The sequence below is a fragment of the Prosopis cineraria genome, unplaced genomic scaffold (assembly GCF_029017545.1).
Source record: "Prosopis cineraria cultivar Desert tree isolate PC_DT_omini unplaced genomic scaffold, ASM2901754v1 PC10, whole genome shotgun sequence".
Taxonomy (NCBI): Eukaryota; Viridiplantae; Streptophyta; class Magnoliopsida; order Fabales; family Fabaceae; genus Prosopis; species Prosopis cineraria.
In genome coordinates this window covers 4,551,469-4,570,956 of record NW_026555341.1, presented here as the reverse complement: position 1 = coordinate 4,570,956, position 19,488 = coordinate 4,551,469, and the positions used below count along the sequence as shown (strand labels likewise).

Below are 19,488 nucleotides of genomic sequence, written 5' to 3'. Positions count from 1 at the left end.
ACTTGCACCAATTACTCTGCATTGAGGCTTGAAATTTTTATTTTATTTGAGAGCAGTTTGGTTATTTCATTTGATTTCTTAATGATAGAAAATCTCATGGGACTCTAAGAAAATTATGCTATTTCGTGAAACCAATATGTCATTTAAATAATTTAAATAAATTTTTTTATCATTTTTCCTTATAAATATAACTTTCTAAGAAAATAATTCTTTTATCATATTTAAACCTTGTCCTCATATATTTTTAACTGAAATATCGTCCTTCTTGTAATTTACAATTGAATTTGTTTAAAGTTAGCTTAATGTAGTATTTTCAAATTCATGATAAATTACAATCACATTTCAAGATGATTGGTTATCTTTGGAATTTATATATTAAGAAAAAAAATATCGGCTTTTGCCCATTTGCAGGTTTGCCTTCCCCCACAATCCTAACCGCCACAAGTACAGCAAAAGGAGGGCATCTTGGGGGCGAGGTCGAGACCTGACCAGCTCGTGACAAACAAAAGTACGCCTAAAATCGTAAGAGCACACTTTTTTCAACCACCAAGCTAACTTTTATTTTTAACAAAAAATTTAAAAAATTATTTAATTATGTTTTACACTTCATACGACTGATTAAAAGGAAATATGTGAAGAAAATATAAAAGACTAGAAATATTATTTAAAAGAAGAAGAAGAAGAAGATTAGGAATAGAGAAAATGATAATAATTTTTTTAAATTATATAAATGATAATATGATTTCTTAAAATGCCATAACTTTATTAAAGTATTTAAAGACTTCTCTATCAATAAATTTTGAAAGTAAAAATATCATTTTACTTTTATTAAAAATAAAAAGTCTCAATTATAATTTTTTTTAAAAAATAATGATTTTTATTTTATAAATTATGAGAGTCGAATAAGATATTATAACTTATTAAGTGTAAATTTTGTTATTAAAAACAAATTCAAATTATAACTTTTATTTGAGAAATAACAACTTTTATTTTTTAAATTATAAAATTTAAATAAAAAATTATAATTTATCAAATATATTTTTTATTATTAAAAAATAAATTTTTAAAATAACAATATTCAATGACAATTCTTATTTAAAGAATAATAATTTTTATTTAAAAATAATAAAAAATTATAATTTATCAATAATAATTTTTTAATTTAAAATTTATTAATATAAAATTTTTTAAACACTTTGATAAAATTATAAAACTTTCAGATATCATGTCATCATTTATATAATTTGTGAATTTTATTGTCATTTCCATGCAAATATTACCGCGAGGATGATGCATGCGTCCAAAAGCGCAATCGCTATTTCGTCTTGTCCTAGTGCTCGCTCTCCAAGTTAGCCACAGAACGCACACTGGGCCCTTGTGGAGCTTGGCTCCTTTATACTCGCCGACTGGCTCTGTTTTCCTGACATTTCCGCTCTCTCCATTTCACTGTCTACCTCCCAAGTCTCGACGATGGCAACCTCTAATCTTCCTTCGGGTTTCTCCATGTTGAAGTCGGACCCCACTAGGAACTCTGATCTCTGCACTTCAAAATATCTGGGCCAGCTTTTATTTGATTCCAAATCCAGAAGAAAATGCATCCGGCTGCCAACTTTGGCTGTGCCCTCGATGAAGATTGTCGAGCATAGCCAGAGTAGCGATATCATGTCTCCCAATGGTTACGCGACCGTTGTAAGTTTACTTCTGTTTCTAGTTATGCATATAGGCTTTTGTTGTTGTTTGGCTCGGATTCCCTGTGTGCGTTGTTTTGCACTGTTGACGCGCGAGGCAAGGTCCTTGGAACGTGAAATATATAGTTTCTTATATTGAGTAATGAAACGAGCCCAGGCAAGAGTTCACTTAATTAACCAGATAATATATTTCTGATACATGCCTTCATTCCTAAATTGTCGAGGAACATCAAACATATGCAGAGCATGGTCTCAACAGCGGCAAACATATACTCAGCAATCGATTTCATACTATCAAAGCATTAAATCAACTAAATGTGCATCTGAGATGTATTTGTTATGTTTGTAACTCTAAACACGTTAAAACAGCATCCACATAAGTGGCAGTATTTTAATTTGATTTACGGTTTGAAGAGTACTTTTTATCAAATTGGGCGTCTCTGTTTCGCGCTTGTTCAACAAAGATGTAGCTTCAATCTTGAAGTCTTGGCGTGGCATAGTCCCGGCTAGTAGATTTATATATTTATTTAATTTTCAAATTGTCTCATTAGTAGAACAGAAAGGCAGAATAATCTCAGGTGCCAACACATTTTTCATGAAATATATTAAGCACTGAATCAACACAAATTTTGGGCATGTATACTTTAGTAGGGTCTGCATGGGCATTTTTTCTGGAATTTCTCTCCTCCTTAATTGGAGAAGTGTCGATGCTCGTGCTTGGAGGACAAACTTCTATTATTCATGGAAATGTTTTCTAATTCTCGGAATGTTCTCTACGAAGTTGCTTATTTGGAAAGATACATTGCACCTTCCAAATTTCCATGTGCAAATACAGTATGTACATTTTGCAATGTCTAATTTGGATTCTATATGTGTGCTCTCTCTTTCTGATGTGGAAGGACCAGATAAATTCTTCATTTGAGCTGCATAGTAGCTTTGCTTCAGGGCTGGCAGAGGCAAATTTAAATGCACTCAGAAAAACTAAGATTGTTTGTACGATAGGTCCTTCTACTAGCTCACGTGAAATGATATGGAAACTGGCTGAAGCTGGAATGAATGTGGCACGCTTAAATATGTCACATGGGGACCATTCATCACACCAGAAAACCATTGATTTGGTAAAAGAATACAATGCTCAATTTGAAGATAAGGTTATAGCTATAATGCTTGACACCAAGGTGATATTCTTTTATAATTTCAACTTTCTCTTTCTAGCGTCATTTTTTGCTTTAACCATCAGAAGTGGCCAAACTCTTCTATGCTGATTGTCATCTAGGTGTTTGATGAATTAAATGTTATTTTTTACACTCTTAAATTTTCTTATAATTGAACATTTGACTGTTAATATGAAATTCCTGACTGAGAGAAGTTCCAAATTGCTCGCCTCTTAAAATTGTCATTGAACATCGCTTATGTTAATATTTGTAGTGCTTGAATGCTTGGGGATAACTTTCTTGCTCAGCATTTTCATGTCATACAGTACATTTTCCTTTCCACAATCTGCTCAATGCTTTTTGATTTTGACTTCTTGTATGTAGTGTAAAATTTTCAAAGTTACAACAGATTCATATATGAATTTTCTTTACAGGGTCCTGAAGTTAGAAGTGGGGATGTTCCTCAACCAATCTTACTGAATGAGGGCCAAGAATTCAATTTCACCATTAAAAGAGGGGTCTGCAAAAACGACACAGTTAGCGTAAATTATGATGATTTTGTGAATGATGTGGAGGTTGGAGATATACTACTGGTTGATGGTAAATTTGGATACCTTGTGCATGTATTGATGCAGACCGTGAGTTTTGCATGATAGAAATCCCGTTTCTCTCTACTCCAGTAATTTAGTTTCTTGTGTTTTAATCCAGATCAATAAACATGGAAACATTCTGACTTTTGTGTCCAACTCCTTTCTCACTAATTTGTGTCCAACTCCTTTCTCACTAAGTACCCTCCCCTTCTTTTCTGGATCATGTATTATGTGGTTGAGATACTGGACAGCAATTTATATTGACCATTCTCTGGATAAGGTTTTATTGACTCAATTAGTTACATTGCGTTTGTACAATCTGCACACCGCTGTTTCTGCAATGCTTTCGGTTTAGGTTAGTTGAAATTTTGTCATTTTCTTTATTAGCTGCTTGCTAGTACCAACTTTTATGAAAATAGAGTATGATTTCCATGTAATTTAATTAAACATTTTTATTTTTTTCCCATTTCTCTGTATCTATTTGTTTTCTTCAAATCTAACTTATTCTTGTTGAATGTTTTGAGCTTTTGATTTTTGGTTTGTGTTTCAGGTGGAATGATGTCACTTGCTGTTAAGTCAAAGACAAATGAGTTGGTAAAATGTGAAGTCATTGATGGTGGAGAATTGAAATCAAGGCGTCACTTAAATGTCCGTGGAAAAAGTGCAACACTTCCTTCCATAACTGGTATAATTCAGTTCTTCACTTGTGGATTCTTTTGATAAGCAAATGCATTTGACAATTATATGCTCTTTGCCATACGTATCTACTCCAAAGAAAAAGACTGGGAAGATATCAAGTTTGGGGTGGACAATCAAGTCGATTTCTATGCTGTCTCATTTGTAAAGGATGCTAGAGTAGTTCATGAGTTGAAGAACTATCTCAAAAGTATGTTATCAGCTTTCGTTTTGTCTTCCTATGCTCGTGTCTCTAGGTTATTTTTGGGTGTCTGTGTGTTTGTTTTTTTTGAGATTGTTTCGCTTCATAAAGTCTTTATGAACTGAATTCTTGTATGCCTTTTGTGTAGGTTGCGATGCTGATATACATGTGATTGTCAAAATTGAAAGTGCTGATTCAATACCAAATCTCCATTCAATACTTTCAGCTTCAGATGGGGTAAGTTTCTTACTTGTCATATCAACTATGGATGTGGATATCGCATATCTGTAATTCCTGTCAGTAATTAAGTTGCAATAAAAGCTTATTTTGGATAAAGCTGTCAAACGTTGTGTTATATTATGGAGCAAAGTACCATTATATGTATCTTTGGTGTAACATTCAATAACTTAACTTTTATTTACTTTATAGGCCATGGTTGCTCGTGGGGATCTTGGGGCTGAACTCCCAATAGAAGATGTTCCTTTATTGCAGGTTAACATGATGAATATATTAACATCATATCTATGCCTGTATGCCATTTCATTAAAACTTATAATGAGTATGATTTTTTCTTGAAATAATCTACAAACCATAATGTTCATCATTTGTGTTGGTAAAATTATCATTGGCTAGATTAAATACAGAGCTATTGCATAACCTGTTGTGAACTTCTTCACTGGAATGTTCATCATTTCTCAACATTACAGTCCTAGTCTTTTGGATGGAATATGAGGAAAGCCCTTCTTGCTGCTTGTAAACTATAGAATACAACATCATGATCTAGGAAAAATGAGTTCTTCACTGTAATTATTAGGTTTATTATGAACTCCTTTCCTTTATTGTAGAGGGAGATAAAGCCTACTAAACCTTTTAGGCTCTTATAGATCTGTGTATTGCATATAAATGACTGAAATCTAAAAGGGAGTTCTAATTCAAAACCATGAAATAGTTGGCAAACAAGTTCAGTGGATAACTAGTGTTGTTGAGAGTTTCAAGTTAGAAATGAGATATGAAGAACCCATGTAGCTGTTAAGTCTTAATAATAAAATAGGGAAGTTAATCTTTATCTAAATCTGGACAAGGATCTCGTTCAAATTAGATAAAGTCAAGAGGGAGAATCTCCAAATAAAGAGTCAGAAATCATCCATATCCATACCTCAATTAACTTACAATTAAATAACACCATGAAGTGGCAGTTGCAACCGTAACTTGACAGCACACACAAACTGACATCCTAAAACTTGACAACTCAGCATTCTTAAGATAAGAATCATAAACTGCAATATTAAAATACTGACGGCACATAGGAAGTAGTTATTCAGCATGAATAACTCCCTCATCAACTAACTTCATTGCTGTATTTTGACTTAAATCCTTCTTCCGTCTTTTATATACCAATAATGGAGTTCTATCAGTATCCCCCCATTTAAAAACAGCCTTGTCCTCAAGGCTGAAATCAGGAAATTGGTCCCAAATCAGGTCATATTCCTCCCAAGTTGATTCATCTTGAGGACGGCCAAGCCAAGAGACAAGTATTTCAAGGATGTTGGAGCTTCCTGATGAAATCCAGCGATGAGAAAGGACACTGTGAGGTTGTAACCGAAGCTCCCAAGTGTCTGAAAGTGGTAGAGGAGGTGGTGTGGAAGGAGAAGGAGTGCCATGAGCAGGGCGCAGCATTGAGACATGAAAAATTGGATGAACTTTGGCATCACGAGGTAGGAGCAACTCATAAGCAACAGGTCCTACCTTACGAACAATCTGGTATGGGCCAAAGAAGCGAGGAGACAGCTTCTCATACTTTCTCTTTGCTAAACTGAATTGACGATAAGGCTGGATTCCTAGATAAACCAAGTCCCCGTCCTTGAAAGCAAATATCACGTCTGTGAGCATAAGCTTAAGCTTTCATTCTGGATTGAGCTTTGAGGAGGTTATCCTGAATAATCTGCAACATGGCGTCTCGTTCTAAATGTTGAGTTTCTAAATTAGCGACTTTGGTTTCACCAGACATATAAGGGAGAACAGGTGGAGGGGAACAACATAGACAATCTCGAATGGACTGAAGCCTATAGCAGTATGAAAACTAGTATTGAAAGAGTACTCAGCCCAAGGAAGATACTTACTCCATAATTTTGGTTGTTCATGTGCAAAGCAATGTAAATAGGTTTCGACACAATGATTGACCACCTCTCTTTGTCCATCACTTTTTGGGTGATAAGCTGTACTCATTCGGAGTTAAGTGTGACTAAGACGGAAGAGTTCTTGCCAAAAAGTACTTAGGAAGATTGGATCTCGATCTGAAATGATGGAAGTGGGGACACCATGAAGTTGGACTACTTCACGGCTAAAAATGGCAGCAACGGACTTGGCAGTAAAAGGATGAGAGAGGCTAATAAGATGAATGTATTTGCTAAAACAGTCAACCATAACAAATATGGTATCTATTCCACATGACTTAGGTAATCCGGCAATAAAGTCCATGAAAATATCTTACCAAATATGATGTGGAGGAGGAATAGGCTTGAAGTAATCTGCTGGAGACAAAGTTTGATATTTTGAAAGTTGGCACTCATAGCAATCTTGAACATGCAGCTTGACATCTCGCTTCATATGAGGCCAAAAGAAATGAGTTTGTAATCGTTTGAGAGTATGAAGGTATCCTCCATGCCCCCTATAAGAGATGAATGAGCATCTGCCATCAACTTGGATTTAAGAGTAGGATGATCAGGAATGACTAAACGCCCATCATAAAACAACTTCCCATTGACCAAAGCATAATGTTGAACAGTACTAGTATCTTGAAGAATGGAATTCTTAATGTGTTGAGTGGAAGGATCTTGATTAATCCATGCTTCTATGTCATCAAAATCTGTACTATGTGGAATAGCAAGAGCTATGAAATTAGCATGTTGAGGTTGGTGTGAAAGAGCATCAGCACCACTATTATTACAGCCACTCTTATGTTTAATGGTAAAATCAAAAGGTAACAACTTCATTATAAGCCGTTGCTGATCCGGAGTTGAAAGTTGTTGATCCATTAGATATTGAAGACTGTAATGGTCAGTATAGATGTCAAAATGGCGACCAAGGAGATAATGACGCCACTTTTGCAAAGCTAATACTAGAGCTAATAATTCTCTATCATAAGTAGATTTGACACGATTAGAAAATGTAAATCCTTTACTGAAGTAGGCAATGGGATGAGTATCCTGGATAAGAATGGCACCAAAGCCTAAAGATGAAGCATCACATTCTACGATGAAGGGCTTGTTGAAGTCTGGTAAATGGAGAAGGTGCATTAATTAATGCATGTTTAAGTTTATGAAAAGATTGCTCTGCCAAAGAAGACCAATGAAAAGCACCCTGTTTGGTGAGGTCATGTAACAGATGAGCAAGTTGGCCATAATGATGCACAAATCTTCTATAATAACTTGAAAGACCAAGAAATCCCCGCAATTCAGTAACATTAGTTAGATTAGGCCCTTCCAACACAGCTTGTATCTTGGAAGGATCCATAGCAACCTCTCCAAATGAGATGACATGACCTAAAAAAATCCATCTGAGGTAGACCAAAAGAGCATTTCTTCCTATGTGCAAAATAAGCATCCTGTTGTAGTCTTGAGAGGACTGTACGAAGGTGTACCAGATGGTCAGCCATTGTGGGACTATAGACTAGCATATCATTAAAGAAGACAAGAATAAAACGCCTTAGATGCGGTCGAAAAAGATCATTCATAGCAGATTGAAAGGTAGCCAAAGCATTAGTAAGACCAAAAGGCATGACTGTAAATTCATAATGTCCTAAATGAGTCTGGAAAGCGGTTTTGTGAATGTCTTCAGGTTTAACTCTAATTTGATGATATTCAGAATGCAAATCAATCTTTGAGAAGAAAGTAGCCCTATGTAACTCATCAATGAGTTCATCAATATTGGGAATAGGGTATTTGTCAGGAATAATTAGCTTATTAATTCTCAGTAGTCAATGTAAAATCTCCAAGAATCATCTTTCTTCTTGACCAATAATACAGGGCTTGCAAACGGCCTTTCACTGGGTTGTATAAAACCCTTGGCTAATAAATTTGCCACCTGGCGTTCAATTTCATCCTTTTGGTAATGTAGGCATCTATATGGACAAATATTTGGTGGTGTAGCTTGAGGTTGCAAATCAATAGAATGGAACTTGTGTTGAAGAGGAGGAAGAGCCGAAGGAGTATCAAAAATAGAAACATACTCATCAAGAAGGTTTTGTAACGATTGTTAGAAGGCATCTGGGTCTATAATAGGTTGTTGAGACATCGAACGCAAACTAGCTTCTGCTTGGTTGCCAGTGCAGACTCCTTAGAGATTGTTCCTTTTCCCATTGACCTAGAAAACCATGAATATCTGTTGCCAATTTACTTGAACCGTATTCAAAGAAGATAACCACTTGATTCCCAATACTAATAAACACCACCCAAAGAGAAGGGAAAAAATTCTTCAATAATTTCCAATGATTGAACTCGTAAGGTGACTTGAGGACATATATTATTACAATAAGTTACATGCCCATTGCCAATTTGAACTCCAAAAGAAGGAACCAGTTTAGTAGGAATCTGCAAATATTGCACCAATGTAGAAATAAAGTTGTGGGTGGAACCACTATCAATCAAAATAAGCACTTTATGATGATTTAGGATGCCTTCCATCTTCATAGTAGTACTCGCAGGGTGTCCTAAAATAGCATGAAGCGATATCTCTGCATGCACTTCTTGTTCACCTTTAAGTTCAGTTCTTCAGACCTCTCTGCTTTTACATCGGGTTGTTCAGTGATCTCTACGAGAGTCAAATTAACATTTTTGCAGCAATGGCCTGGAATATATCACCGCAACGGAAACAGAGTCCCTTATCTCGTCTTAATTGTTTTTTTGCATCCTAGTTCGTGTTTGCATGCTATGAAAAAGTGAGGAATTGGCTAAGATTGCACTGCTGCTGTACCTGTAGTGCGAGTGTCTTTTGAAGGCCACGTGGTTGCTACGTGCAAGCGAATGCCTTGGGAAGTTCCATAAGTCTTGGGAATTTTTGCATATTGTAATTTGGACTCATATTCTAAGGCTAAACTCAATGCCTTGCAAATAGATCTGGGCTTTTGAATTTTGACATCAGCCCGTAATTCTTCTTTAAGCCCATTAAGAAAAACCCCCAACAAATAATGTTGTGGCCAATTTTTTACTCTAGTAGATCTCTTTGCAAATTCCAACTAATACTCTTGTACTGTTCCAGATTGCTTAATTCTTCATTAGAAATTCTGCAAGACCAAAATTCTCCTGAAGAGTGCGCACGAGATCTTCCCAATAAATTATTGAGTGTTCAGAAGTTGCCCATGCAAAAAGATCTAATGCGCCGCCTTCCTAAGTACATGGCCGCAACATCAACCTTCACATCCTCAGGAATTTGGTAGTATCTGAAATACTTTTTTGCTTTAAGTATCCGGCCTCTAGGGTTGCCTCCATCAAACTTTGGAAAATCAACTTTGGTATGTGGTCTCCTTGTGGGGTTTCGAAGCCACCAAGGTATGTTTCTCTCGTCTTCTTCATCTGCTGCAGAGTATGAGTTCCCGGGTTGTTTGCCTTTGTTTCGAGAAGATTGCCCAGCATCATCTAAGATATGTTGCTGCTGTAATGTTACTGCTGCTATTTCTATAGAAATCTCATCCACCACATTCAAACGAGAAGAAGTTGATTTAGTTGCTGGACTATAGATTCTAATAAATTAGAGGTTGCTGGAGGAGCAGCGGGATCGATAGAACTGTTTCCCAAAATGTTAAGTCTTAATAACAAAATAGGGAAGTTAATCTTTATCTAATCTGGACAAGGATCTCATTCAAATTAGATAAAGCCAAGAGGGAGAATCTCCAAATAAAGAGTCCGAAATCATTCGTATCCATTCCTCAATTAACTTACAATTAAATAACACCATGAAGTGGCAGTTACAACCATAACTTGACAGCACACACAAACTGACATCCTAAAACTTGACAACTCAGCATTCTTAAGATAAGAAACATAAACTGCAATATTAAAATCCTGACAGCACATAAGAAGTAGTTATTCAGCATGAATAACTCCCTTATCAACTAACTTCATTGCTGTATTTTGACTTAAATCCTTCTTCCGTCTTTTATATACCAATAATGACTTCTATCAGTAGCATTTTACCAAAACATGGTAGTGGGACATGAATGATGGACACAAAATTTGTTCCATCTTAAGTATGATTTTGTTCTATTTGAATAATTTTTCGATGTACTCCCTCTAGTATAGAGCATTCCTAACTACTTCATGGTTCTCAAAAAAAGTTAAATGAAACCTTGATCTTTTAAAAATTCGTACATTTTTCCAATTGTACCCTCGTTAAATATCCTACATGAGTGGCTTAATAATGATAATTGAAATTTCAATGGACCATCTTTTTAAAAGGAATAATAAATGAAGTGAGGATATAATTGGAAAAAAAAATATAAAAATTACTCAATGCCTTACATTGTGGACCAAGACCTCTAGGAAATGTCTTGTATTATAGACTGGAGGGAGTATCTTTTCACTGGTGTCTTGAAAGTGAGAGTATGATAAATTCTGTATTATGTCCCATTGACCCTTTCAAACAGGAGGACATCATTAAAAGATGTCACAGTATGCAAAAGCCAGTAATTGTGGCCACCAATATGCTGGAAAGCATGATTGGTCACCCTACACCAACAAGAGCAGAAGTTTCAGACATTGCAATAGCAGTTAGAGAAGGTTCTGATGGAATCATGCTTTCCGGAGAGACTGCACATGGAAAGTTAGTTTGCTTTACTGACTCATCTGCATGTTATAATGTGTGTGGCCTTGTAAGATATAATACATAGTCATGAATGGCTTTCAAGTCAGTAGAGCAGGCATACAAGATTTATGAATTTAATGTTCATAGAACTCTGTAATTTTCGTGAATTATTTAATGCTTATTTCTCTGCTCAAACACGTTTGGCTGAGAATAAACCATCATAAAACTTCGCAAGTCTCTTAAATCGTATGTAAGATTCTGTCCTCAGTTGAATGGGAAGTTAGCAAAAGGACTCGATTGTACAAAATTGGAAACTAAAAGTACTGATTTGCTGCAATGGGAAATTGAAACTGCTAGCAGAGGAACCAAAATTGTGTTTTAGCCCGTGCTCTTGGATGGTTCTTTCTAGTATTTCATTTTCATTTACTTCCGTTAAGGTTTCTTTAAAAGATTAGAAGACAGAACTTCAATGAATGCTTTACCTGAAAATTCCAATGCGCTGTTTCTTTAATACATGAGTTTACTTTTTGGAATGTCCTTGTTATCGTACATCCACCAGTTAAAAGAGCCAGTTTAAAACAGGATGAAGTCTTTGTATTTGTTTTGCTCTGTGTCAACTTTTAAGGATTTTTAGAAGATGGGATAAATTAAGGATTTAATTAAATATATTTACCTTATGCGAAGAGAGGTGAAAGTATTGGCTTGTTCTAGGTTTATATTCTTATGTTTCGTTTCTTCATTGTGGTAAAGTCAATATCTTCAGGGTTTTTTTTAATAAATGAATTTTGTCAATAAGCAGAACCATTTTCCATGTATAGATGAAATGTTTATTGTTTTGTTACATAGAATGCTTTGCTCTTTCTGTGAACTTTGCATTTGTATACGTTCTTGATAATTATAATGAAATTATATTGAAATAATTCCAACTCTTCAGGTATCCACTGAAAGCTGTAAAAGTAATGCATACAGTGGCACTAAGGACAGAGTCAAGCGTTCGAAGCAGTGTCACTCTTCCCAATCAATTAAGTTCCCACGAGGTAAGCGCTAAATTTAGAAAGAAGTCCTTCCTCTTAACTTGGATATTTAGTTTTAGAGTTTAGTTTCTTATCTTTTGATCTCTGCTCCTTTGAAATCTAATTAATTTTTTTTATTGTTTTGACAGAGCCATATGGGAGAAATGTTTGCTTTCCATGCAACAATTATGTCTAACACCCTTAATAATCCTGTAATTGTTTTTACCAGAACAGGATCCATGGCTATTCTCTTGAGCCATTATAGGCCCCATTCGACAATCTTTGCATTCACAAATGAGTGAGTAGCAGCTGCATGTGATTCTTTAATTTTTATTTTTAAAAGTTAGGTTTAATTAGGCACCAGCCATTTACCTTGGTTTGTTATTGCTTTTTTTTTTTGGGCAAGCAATGATAATTTTAAATGATGAAAGTAAATGGTAAATTTTTGGGGCTTGGTCAATGAATCCACCATCAGGGGAGCAGTCAAACACCTCGCTATTCTTGATTCCCAATTTGACTTATAAAACATCTCGTCACATGCTTAGAGAAAAGGATAGAAGTAGAAGACTGGATCCTTTTTTAAGACAATGTTCACTGAGGTAACATGGTGTTCCTACCGGCTTATCCAATTAAAAAGAGTTAGTGGTGCTTGGCGCAAGATATAGTTGAACAAGAGTGAGATGCTTGGCGCAAGTCTTATGTCATTATTACTTTTTTAATTTACTCTCAGACAGTTCTTTCAGATGCTGTTGATGGATCTTTTTCAATATTTCTTCCTTGGAACTTTGTCATCCAGTTATTGTGGATCAGGAATCCATCAGGAGATAATTTTATGTTATTTAATTTGGTCAATTTAATACTTGTGTTCTACTTGCTGAGTATCTAAAAACATTGATTTCCTGGAGGATAACTTGTTTAGAGCACACGCGGACACACCAACCATGGTCCCCACCCCTTCTGCAAATTATTGATGTTTGGTAGCTCGGCCGTCTCAGCTAGTGACTTTGGCTTTCTAGATTTAAGTTTCTCGACCGTTTTATAGTTTCTTGAGTCTTTATTATCTCGCATGTTCATGTAGTGATCTAACATGCTTTGATGTTTGGCAGAGAGAGGATTAAGCAGAGGCTTGCACTTTATCATGGTGTCATGCCCATCTACATGCAATTTTCAAATGATGCAGAGGAAACCTTCTCCAGAGCTCTCAAGCTACTGTTGGTAAGTAAGATCTCTGTTATTTCTACTCGTCTTTCTTCCATTAATGGTGTCTTTGGTAGTGGCTCTGAAGGATTTTTCATGCTTCAGAGAAAGAGGCTTGTAGAGGAGGGACAGCATGTTACTCTTGTTCAAAGTGGAGCACAACCAATCTGGCGTAAAGAATCTACTCACCACATACAAGTTCGTACGGTTCAAGGATGAAGAAATTCCTCTCTGAACTAGCTTTGTCTCGTTAAGATATTTTACAGTGAGAAGTTTTATTAATGTTTCATTACTTTTTTTTTTTTGGCTCTTGTCATTCCTCGAAATATAGCTATGGATTTCTGAAACTCCGAAATTGAATACTGTTTGCATTCTCAAATCCAAGTGGGGGCTTAGCTGTTGCCCACTCAAAGCTTTGTCTAATTTTTGTTTACACAATCAAAGGCATCTTGATCTTTTTCTTCCTTCGCTGAAAAAAGAAGCCATTTTGATAGTTCCTTGTATAGCTGCTTCTACAACCTCTGGTGGCATGCTAGTTTTGTGATTTGATCCGCTGAGGAGCCGTATTTTCTTTAAGTGCGCTTCATCGTTCACTTGTCTGTTTCTGTTCTTTTCCCCTACGCTATTGCCGAATCCTGATCAACGCGCAGCGGACGGCACCCTTCAATGCAATTTGTTAAAATTTTCTTGCACAGTTTTTTTTTTTTTTTTTTAATTTTGGTGTTAGTGCTGTTATATTGTCAACATGACTGTAAGCTTAACGTTCTAGTCCGTCAGCTCGGGTTTTTCTTGGCAATGGGATGCCTGCTTCCAATAGCTGAATTAAATTCAATTTGTAGGACCCTACCGGGGAAAAAACAAAGGAAGAAAAAAGAAATCAATTTGTAGGAGCTCTCGAGGACGAGAAAATTTTAAATAAACTCGTTATATGGAAATTTTGTAATGTAAGTTCATCATGAGTACATGTAAATGTGCGAACTTGTCAGATATAAATCTTATCAAGAAGTGTGTTCAACATGCTTAATATTGATTTCTATATCTTTCGTGACTTCTCAGTTTATTTTAGAATTTTTGCTCCAGCGTACTAAGCTCAGCAAAGAAATGAAAACCATTTTAGACTTGGAAATCACTTGAACATATCATATAATCCATTTCTGTGAGGGAACAAACAGACGAGGAAGAGGGGAAGTTTAAAAGAGACCCTAAAGCAGTCATTGCCTCTTCAGAGTATGGTTTAACCCAAATACACAAACCAGCACCGAGAAGATAAACTGAAAATACAGTTAGGGTCCTAAGAATGGTATGATATAGTATTGAAGAGGCTCGGGGAAAAAGGGCTTCTCTTACCAAACCAGAGAAATTTTCTTTAGAACAGTTGGTACTATATATAACCGATGATGTTGTGACTAGAGGCTCCATTCTTCCTCTTATTTATATATGTTGCCACTGTATCTGTTCTCCTTTGAAGTTAGACCCTGAGGCTGCCTGGTTCATCATTCTCGCCACATTTCCCTTCCAGCTGTATACACTTGTACCACTTTGCAGAGGCAATATAGACCAACAAGTCTACGGACGTCAAGGCAGCCAAGAGGAAGTAAAACCTATCCAAGTGGCCCTTGTTGAGGTTTCCAGGTATCCACCCCGGCATGTGATCTTCAGTTGAAATCTTCATAACCATGCTCACCAGCAAGCTGCTCACGTAGTTTCCAAGAGAGATGGATGTCATGCACAGTGCACTTCCAAAGCTCTTTAACCCATCTGGTGTCTGAGCATTGAAGAACTCTAACTGCCCCACATACATAAACACTTCTGAAGCTCCTATGAAAGCATACTGTGGTATTTGCCAGAAGATGCTCAGAGAGCTGGTGCTGCCCTGCTTTGCGTACTTAAGCCGATAGCACTCGACTATTCCGGCGGAGACCATAGCCATAATTGCTATCACGAGGCCAATTCCCATTCTCTGAAGCTCTGTAAGTCCCTTTGAGTTTGTCTTTTTAAGCCTCCCCGCGAGTGGATCGAGAACTCTACGGTAAAGGAATATGAAAATAGCCACACTGAGGATGTCAAAGCTGGACATGCTCGCTGGTGGGATTCGGAAATTGGAAATTGTGGTTTTCATGGCGGCACCTTGCTCCACGAACAGAGAAGCCATCTGTGTGAAAACCACCGAGTATATTATGGTGCACAGCCAAATTGGAAGAAGCCTTAGAATGCACTTCACTTCTTCAACTTGACTAATTGGGCAGAGACGCCAAGGGCTGTAAACCCCTCGTTTTTGGTCATCTAAATCTCGAGATGATATATATGCTGCTCGATCCAAGAACCTACAATCAAAAAAATACTCGCTCAGTTCGACGACTTGGTTACCAGTATCATAATTTGTCTTGTTTGTCTGGAAATCATAACCTTCTAGTTTCTCTTTGGAGAGTGTGTGACGTGCATCAATGAATCTGACCACTATCGAAACACTCCATGAGTAAATTTTCATAAGAATTTCTCTATCCAAACAGGATCAAGCACTTACTTAAACCATGGGTATAAAGAATCTTTCTGTTGCTTGTGGCGGAAGATTCCTTAGCATCCCCGTCAAACAATTCCTCTTCATTGGGTGGCATTTGAGCCCTCCATTTGTTGGATGCAGCGAAAAGGACTTGGCAGAACCTGGAAAGAGGATTTCCACTGGCTTTGAAGTGCCTGTATCTAGGGGTCCCTAGGAGGAACAAGACGAGGGCGGTGAAGGCGGAGCCGGCAGACACCCAAAAGCCAAGAGCCCACATTCCTTCATCCTCGAAGTAGACGAGAATGGTGTTTGAGAAGAGAGAACCCAGGTTCAGGGCAAGATAGAAGTAGCTGAAGAAGGCCACCTTGGAATGGCCTTCCTTGGAGTGCTCTGCATCGAACTGATCAGCCCCAAACGTAGCAATGTTTGGTTGATACCCTCCATTCCCTAAGGCAACGAGGTAGATGGAGAGGTAAAACATGCCCATCTCTAACTTCGAATGCTTCCCACATTCAAGTGCTTCATTCCCACAGCCTTGGGGTCTGATCAAGAAAGCGTACGACGACAGCGACAGCGATACCAGACCCTGTTATATAGCATCAAATGCCAAACCTTAATTCGCTTTCAGATCACTCAGGTAATTTAATTAATTTAATAAAAACAAGAATAAGGTTACTTACAATGACGAAGATGACCTGGAAGACGGCACAAGTTTTGTATCTGCCCCAATAAGAATCACTGAGGAAAGCACCGACGAGAGAGAAGATGTAAACCGTTCCGGTCCACTTGCTAACATTGTTAGCGGCGTCAGCGTTGTTTTGGCCTAACACGCGAGTCAGGAACAGCACCAAGTTCACTCCGATCCCGAAAAATGCTAGGGTTGCCAGACCTTGGTTCACTGATGATCACAAATGAACAGACACACGACAATCAGAAGTCTTGATTATTACATTAATTAATCACATCTTAGTTACTAAACTCAAGTCATTTGAAGGCGGATTTCCTAATTAATTACACTTTCTTGTGTTATTGTGGACCACGTGTTAAATACGCTCACATGCTCGCTTCTGGCGCCAACCTACTTCGCATCTATACGTAATTCGAAAGAGAAATTAGACACTTCTATTCTAAATATGGCAACAAGTTTGGCCAGGAACTCGAGATCATCACGTGGTCATAACAAATCATTAGCGCAGTTCGCCCATGGCTATTAATCAGGGTGCGTGAAGAAAAAGCATATATGTACTTTATCAATTAAGTAATAGATAACATAATATACTGACTCGTAATAGCAGTAACGTAATTAATATCTGGCATCTAATTAAGGGAAAGACGAACGGCTGTCTCCGTTGGCCATTAGATCGCTTTCTTGTGTTTCAATTTATCATTTCAATACTACAAAAGTATAACAAATATTCCGTAGGTCAGGTACTTGCTGGAAAAGTTTAAGCTGAGGCCTTAATTTATATCCAAAATTTAATAGAAAAAGAGCTTTAAATAGGAAATCAATTTAATTTATGAAGACCAAATTTATGAAGCGTATTATTCTATACTATATTAATTCTTTTTGAAAGTGATTTTCATGTCATTACACATTAACCTCTACAAATTGCTTTCATTGCAGCATGGCGTTGCTTTATTTGTATCTTCTATATTTTCTTTCCGTTTAAACTCTAAAGAAGTTATCAAGCCGAAGAGAGAGTGTGTGTGTACACCCACTCGCAAATATAATCGAAAGGCTTATTTTCTACACACAAAAAAAAAATAGTATTATATAAAATAAATAAACGAAATTAAAGCAAGCAAGCAAGCAATTTGAAACGCCAAAAAAAGAAAGGGGGGTTGGGGGAACAGTCTCGGTGATAAGATGTATTTTGTATATAGTAATAAGAAAGGCACGCAGGTGAGTATGACATACGAAATCAAAGATTTTACACTTTCATGCAACGCATGTTTGTTGCCGGCGCCCTCGTCTCAGCAAACACGAAACGAAACGAAAAAGCTTCACAAGTTTAATTTGCCTCGTAACTCTTTTTAACTCTTATATATTCATTTACGGCAGCAGATCCGATCCCCAAAAAAATGGTAAAATCAGATATTAATTAACCTAATCGGCGACACGTGGCAGGGAGCGAGCCCATGCAAACTTGCGTGTAATGATTACGTGTCAGGCTCTTAGTTCCCACAGTCCCCGGGGACGGGGGTCCCTGACGGCGATCCTAATTCCTGAATTGTTTTCTAGCGAAGCTCCTTCCAGAATCCTCATTCCTTCTCAAAGTGACCTCTCAACATGCAAATGCATAAATACAGGAAAAAGATAATGTGAATTAGATCGGAGTTGTGATGTTTCTATACGCAAAGGCAAACACGTTGCTGATGCCGTTCGTTTGAATTCAATTTTATACTTCCAAGTAACTGATATGAGCACCCGAGAGCAGCTCATGGGACATCGATAAGCTCTCTCTCTCCCTCTCTCTCTCTCTCTCTGTGTCATTCTTCACCTCTTCTCGACACACAGAGATTCCTGAAACTTCTATTCGCGCGCCCACCTCCTCACTCTCTCACCATAAACTATACGAGTCGCATGTGCATGCAATCTCCGCCTTTCAGTTAAAATATAGTTCTAACATGAGAACGTGAACATAGCCCAGGTTCTCTGGAGATCTCCACGGCATGCGACTTCATGGTTGTGGCAGATGAAACTTAATTCAAACTGGTGTGTGTGTGTGGGGGGGGGGTCATGAAATCGTGTTGGGAGGGCGCTTACAGAGTATGATAATTCCGGCAAACCATCTTCCGGATTTGTCTCTGATAGCAGGGCGGCCATGCCAATCAAAACTTCCATCAAGAGTTAACCCTTCTGGTTCTTCCTTGTACTTGCTCTGCACAAAGTTTTTCACATTAAAACAATCAATGCACTGGGCGTCAACTGATTGTACACACACACACTGAGAATAAAAAAAATGACGAGGCTTTTGGTCTCTGAAGCAGCCGGAATTAATGGTGGCGCTTAGAGACACAGAGAGAGGAGATCAGAATATATTTTCCAGAGAAATGAACTGACCTCTTTACAGAGCTCCAAGCAAGCCATTGGCGATGAGGAAGAGCGAAGTTGTAAGACCTTATGAGTGAAATGCAGACAGAGGAAAGGTGTTGACTGGGGAAGAATGCCAGAGAGAAGCGAGTGATTTGCTTGAGAGGGGGAGGAAATGGGGAGTAAATAAATAGAGGAAGCGAGTGAGGCATGAACGGTGGAGATTTCAGAGCAAAAAAGTGGGGACATACAGGTGGCAGAATCATCCTAAAATGTGTCAAAAAGCAATTTTCTTGGACTGAAATACATGGCAAATCTTTGTTTTCTTTTCATCCCCACATAACATTTTCTTTTTCTTTTTCCCTTTTTTAAAATTAACGATATCCACGCACCTAATGCATTAATACTACTACAACACACCTACCCTCTCATTGGCTGGAGTACTCTGCAGCTTGACACTGACAGTCTTCAAACACTCTCTTAAATTCATTCCAAGTGGACACACTCACACTCACATTTTGGCTTCACATCAATTCAGTCTGTTTGTTCAATATAATTAAACTCGATAGTTTGTTTGCCAAATTCAATGGCCAATAAGTAACATATTTCATAGTTGATCTGATAATAATATATGTAG

At 37.3% G+C, this 19,488-nt stretch overlaps 2 protein-coding genes across 4 annotated transcripts; one reads left to right on the top strand and one right to left on the bottom strand.

Moving 5' to 3' along the window:
• Positions 1-1,369: 1,369 nt before the first annotated feature.
• LOC129322961 (pyruvate kinase isozyme G, chloroplastic-like) lies at positions 1,370-13,785 on the top strand. 3 transcript variants are annotated; one of them, XM_054969431.1, is made up of 12 exons: positions 1,371-1,689; positions 2,594-2,866; positions 3,277-3,442; positions 3,983-4,117; positions 4,208-4,318; positions 4,458-4,546; positions 4,739-4,801; positions 10,950-11,125; positions 12,042-12,144; positions 12,270-12,418; positions 13,227-13,335; positions 13,423-13,785. In XM_054969431.1, the coding sequence occupies exons 1-12, from the start codon at positions 1,471-1,473 to the stop codon at positions 13,534-13,536; spliced, it is 1,707 nt and encodes a 568-aa protein (XP_054825406.1). In that variant the 5' UTR covers positions 1,371-1,470; the 3' UTR covers positions 13,537-13,785. The 3 variants fall into 3 exon arrangements, with proteins under 3 accessions (XP_054825407.1, XP_054825406.1, XP_054825405.1); XM_054969430.1 differs by having other exon boundaries at positions 1,372-1,689; positions 2,588-2,866; XM_054969432.1 differs by lacking the exon at positions 4,208-4,318 and having other exon boundaries at positions 1,370-1,689; positions 2,588-2,866.
• A 643-nt stretch (positions 13,786-14,428) lies between these two features.
• Positions 14,429-19,001, bottom strand: LOC129322962 (protein NRT1/ PTR FAMILY 7.3-like). Its single transcript, XM_054969433.1, has 5 exons — positions 18,882-19,001; positions 18,585-18,699; positions 16,498-16,715; positions 15,838-16,403; positions 14,429-15,641 (listed from the first exon to the last, which is right to left on the bottom strand). Exons 1-5 carry the CDS (start codon positions 18,906-18,908, stop codon positions 14,786-14,788), a joined length of 1,782 nt encoding a protein of 593 aa, XP_054825408.1. The 5' UTR covers positions 18,909-19,001; the 3' UTR covers positions 14,429-14,785.
• Between the last annotated feature and the right edge of the window lie 487 nt (positions 19,002-19,488).